The sequence below is a fragment of the Eimeria maxima genome, genomic scaffold (genome assembly GCF_000499605.1).
Source record: "Eimeria maxima Weybridge genomic scaffold, Emw_scaff1076, whole genome shotgun sequence".
Taxonomy (NCBI): Eukaryota; Apicomplexa; class Conoidasida; order Eucoccidiorida; family Eimeriidae; genus Eimeria; species Eimeria maxima.
The window spans coordinates 7,501-12,268 of NW_013564110.1; the positions used below are offsets into that span (position 1 = coordinate 7,501).

At 43.1% G+C, this 4,768-nt stretch overlaps 1 protein-coding gene across 1 annotated transcript in view; it reads right to left on the minus strand.

Moving 5' to 3' along the window:
* The window catches only part of EMWEY_00048250 (ATP-dependent DNA helicase, putative), a gene marked incomplete at both ends in the record, with an annotated part of 5,148 nt that extends 4,040 nt beyond the window's left edge, over positions 1 to 1,108 (minus strand). The window contains 3 exons of the mRNA XM_013479344.1: positions 216 to 479; positions 708 to 794; positions 1,106 to 1,108. Of these exons, the coding sequence (XP_013334798.1) occupies positions 216 to 479; positions 708 to 794; positions 1,106 to 1,108 (354 nt within the window). The remainder of the gene's footprint in view (positions 1 to 215; positions 480 to 707; positions 795 to 1,105) is intronic.
* Positions 1,109 to 4,768: the final 3,660 nt, after the last annotated feature.

Sequence of the window (4,768 nt, forward strand, 5' to 3'; positions counted from 1 at the left end):
GCAGCAGCAGCAACATATTCAAGACGCACAACTAGCTGCTGCTGCTGCTGCACCTGTTGCTGCTGCTATTGCTGCTGTTACCTCAGCTGCTGTGCCGACTCTACTGGTCCTTCTCGCGATCATCACATAGCAGCAGCAACAGCAGCAGCAGCAGATTCTCATCAGCTGCAGCAACAGCAACAGCAGCAGCAGCAGCAGCAGCAGCAGCAAATTACCTTTCCTGTAACGGTGACGATTTGTCCTGCTCTTAGGTGCAGCAATTGATGAAATTTTCCTATCCATTCAACCCTTAATGCAGTATCATCCTTGCTGCTGCTGCTGCTGCTGCTGCTGCTGCTGCTGCGCTTGCTGCTGCGTTTGCTGCTGCTGCTACTGCTGCTGCTGTCTGCTGCTGCTGTACGTTGAGAGTCATGCAGACCCCGCACTTTGGCGGTGGACAACATAAGACGAGAAGATCCACGCATGCGGCAATGAGATATCTGTACACACAAACCCTAAACCCTAAACCCTAAACCCTAAACCCTAAACCCTAAACACTAAACCCTAAACCCTAAACCCTAAACACTAAACCCTAAACCCTAAAGGAGATAACGTAAAGAGTACGAGCTGCCTACAACCCATAGAGGAACCTGTTACGCAACACCCTTAAGGCTAAAGCCTAAACCCTAAACCCTAAACCCTAAACCCTCGTGTTGTGCTGGTTGTACCCGCTCTAAGCAGCCAACGAAGGAGACAGGTCCCGCCTGCAGGTGGAGGGGCGTGTCTGTTTGCTGCTGCTGCTGCTGCTGCTGCTCCTGTTGCAGCAGCAAACCCTCATCAGCAACATCAGCAGCAGACAACCCCACCGCCTTAAGACGACTTTGCTGCTGCTGCTGCTGCTGCTGCTGCTGCTGCTGCTCTAAGTGTCTATACTCTTTATCTGCTGCTGCAGTTCTCGCTGCTGCTGCTGCTGCTGCTGCTGCTTCTGCTGCTGCATGCAGATCTTTAGTGCTAGTAACAGTATTAATAGTAAGATATTTAATAGGAAGGAAGTGCAGCAGCAGATCCAAGCAGCTGCTGCAGCCTGTTTGCTGCTGCAGCAGCAACTCTCTTGTTATAGATATACCATGAAGGGCACGTAAGGGAGTTAACGCTAATTCAGCTATGCTGCTGCAACGAATCCAGTTGCTGCTGCTGCTGCTGCTGCTGCTGCTGCTGCGGTTGCTGCTGCTAATGCTGGTGCTAGTGCTGCTAGTGCTGTTAGTGCTGCTAGTGCTGGTGGTGGTAGTGGTGCTCCTGCTGCTGCGGTTGCTGCTGCTGCTGCTGCTCTTAGTAGAGATGAGATTTGCTGAGCAAGTCTTGTCGTTTCTGCTGGCGTTCGTGCTGCTGCTGCTGCTGCTGCTGCTACTGTTGCTGCTGCTGTTACTGCTGCTTCTGCCCCTACCTTTGCTGCTGCCTCTCTTCCGGGTGGGAGTGCTGCTGCTAGCGGGATGCTCCGCAGGTGTGCCGCCACTATCAGTAGCAGCAGCAGCAGCAGCAGCGGCAGCAGCAGTTGCTGCTGCTGTTGCTGTTGCTGTTGCTGCTGTTCGTCGCTGCTGCCTTGGTGTATCTGCGGTGTATGTCCACCTTTTTATATTTGTTGTGTTTTGCCTATAAGTTGCTAATGGGAAGAAAGAGACGCAGCGGGGCAGCAGGAAGGAAGGTGTTGCTGCTGCTGCTGCTGCACCTGCTGCTGCTGTTGCACCTGCTGCTGCTGCTGCAGTAGCAGCAGCAGATCTTGCTGCATCTCTATTGAGACACCTCCTCACGATAGGCGATAGGGCTGCTGCAGCAGCAAACAAGCTGCAGCAGCCTTCCACCTTGTGCTGCTGCTCCTGTCGTGGTTGCTGCTGCTGCTGCTGCTGCAGCTGGGCCAGCTGCAGCAGCAACAGCAACAGCAGCACGAAAAAGAAAGGAAAGGGGAGACGCCTAATGCAGATCTCAACGCTCACGTGTTGCTGCTGCTGTACATGCTGCTGTTGCTGCTGCTTCTGCTGCTCCTGCTGTAGTTGCTGCTGCTGTTCCTGCTGCTGTTGCTGCTGCCTCTTCGTCATGGAGATCAGTGGCTAAAAGGAATCTACGGATTTACATTGCTAGCTCCTGCTGTTGCTGCTGTTGCCTCAGCAGCAGCAGCAGCTAGAAGCAGCAGCAGCAGCTAGTAGTAGTAGTAGTAGTAGCAGCAGCAGCAGCAACTGGTGGTGGTGGTCTGTGTATTCCTGGTGTCTTCGGTGTGTATAAGAACCTTGTGTGTCCCTTTGGGGTGTATGTACAGGTAAATTTGAGTGTATGTATCTGTAGAGAAGCAGCAGCAGCAGCAGCTGCTGCTGCTGCTATTGTTGCTGCTGCAGTTGCTGCTGCTGGTATCTACTGTTACTATAGCAGCTCAGTGAGTGTCCAGCAGCAGCAGCAGCAGCAGCAGCAGGACTCGTTAATAAGAAGGTAATTATAAGTCTCCCTTTGTTAGAAAAGAAAAAAAAGAAAATATAAAGAAACCCTAAACCCTAAACCCTAAACCCTAAACCCTAGCTGGTACCCTATACTGGGGCCCAGTGGTTGGGGCCCCCTCTATAACTATCGAGGTATAGATAAATCCCCACAAGGAAGAAGGGGTGTTTATTTCTTTCCTTTTTCTCCTTTTAATTGTTTTATTATTATTTATATATATTTATTTTTCTTCTTTTCTTGTTTATTTATCTTTTTTTTGCCGTAAAAAAAGGGTTTACGTGGGGCCCCTGCGGCGGCTGCGGGTCCGCCCTTTTATCTACCCCCTGAACCCTATAAACCCTAAACCCTAAACCCTAATTGATGAGAATAAATTGAAGTTAAAGGGTTAATATATAGATTATATAAGAGTATATAAATTGTTATTGGTGTTAAGGGTTTAGGGTTTAGGGTTTATAGGGTTAGATTGTTTGGATATTGTGTTGTTGGTATATATTAATAAAAGGATTTTTTTCTCTACTAGGGTTTAGGGTTTAGGGTTTAGGGTTTAGAGATGGTGGTATCAATGGAGGGTTTATATGATGAGGAAGGAAGAGAGGAGGAGAAGGGTTTATTAGGGTATAATTCATTAAATAAGAAAGGTCGTTGTTCCCCTTTTGCTGCATTAGGGTTAACAGCAGCAGCAACAGCAGCAGCACATAAAGAATTAGGGTTTAGACAACCAACACCTGTACAGAGAGCAGCAATACCTTTGCTGCTGCAGCAAAGAGATGCAATAATATTATCAAGAACAGGTAGTGGTAAGACAGCAGCATATTTGCTGCCTTTGCTGCAGTTGCTGCAGCAGCATTCAACTATTGTAGGTATAAGATTATTAATATTAGCACCAACAAGAGAATTAGTACAACAAATATATTATATAATAAAAAAATTATTAAATAAATTCCCTCTGCATGCAAGTGTGTTACTTGGTGGGGTTGCTTACTCCACCCAATTTGATAGTCTAGCCTCTAACCCCGATATACTTATATCTACACCTGGTAGACTGCTGCAGCTGCTGCAGCAGCAGCTGCTGCAGCTAACTGCTGCTTCTGCTGCAGTTATAGACGAAGCAGATAAGATGATTGAGCAGGGATGGGGGCCCCAATTAAATATTATTTTTTCCTCTTTTCTTCCTATAAATAAACAAACTATTCTTGTTTCTGCTACATTACCTAAAGAATTAATTTCTTTTTCTTCTTTTAATCTAATTAATCCCCTTTTTATTCAATTAAATAAAGAAAATAAATTAAATAAACAATTAAAAATATTCTTCTTATTCACTAGATATACAGAAAAAATACCGACTCTCCTCTCCTTATTACAACCTTTATCTAGGGTAAGTATATTTATTTATTTATTTATTTATATTTATTTATTTATTTTATTTATTTATTTATTTTATTTATTTATTTATTTATTTTATTTATTTATTTTGTTTATTCTTTATATTCTCTTTGTAATAATAATAGGGTTTAGGGTTTGGTGTTCTAGGGTTTAGGGTTTAGGGTTTAGGGTTTTATGTATTAGGGTTTATATTTTATCGTTAATATAATATGGTATAATTTGTCGTGTGTGCATATAAAGGTTTAGGGTTTGCATATTAGTGTTTATTAGTGTTTATTAGTGTTTATTAAGGTTTATTAGGGTTTATTAGGGTTTATTAGGGTTTATTAGGGTTTATTAGGGTTTAGGGTTTGTGGGTCATCATAGGGTCCTAACCAAGCATTAATATTTGTGAGTACTCGTCACCAAGGAGAATTATTGAATATAATTCTTCGCCAAACCCTAAAAATACAAACTGCAATTATTTATGGCGCGATGGACCAAAAAGATCGAAATTCTCAGCTAGCTGCATTCAAAAAACGTAAACCCTAAACCCTAAACCCTAAACCCTAATTTGGATTTATTAAAATTTTTTTTTTTTTTTTTAATTAATAAATTAATACTATGTTTAATTGCAATAATTGTATAGGGTTTATTGGGTGGGGGGAGGGGGGACTACAATCTAGGGTTTAGGGTTAATTTAGGGTTTATTAGGGTTTATTAGGGTTTATTAGGGTTTAGGGTTTATGTGTGTGTACAGGAAAAGTTAATTATTTATTAGTAACAGATGTAGCAGCAAGAGGATTAGATTTATTTAATTTACCTCTTGTTATTAATTATGATTTCCCTGCATCTCCTAGGCTGTATATACACCGCGCAGGAAGGACTGCTAGAGCAGGAAGGTAAGAATTAATATATATATATATATATATATATATATATA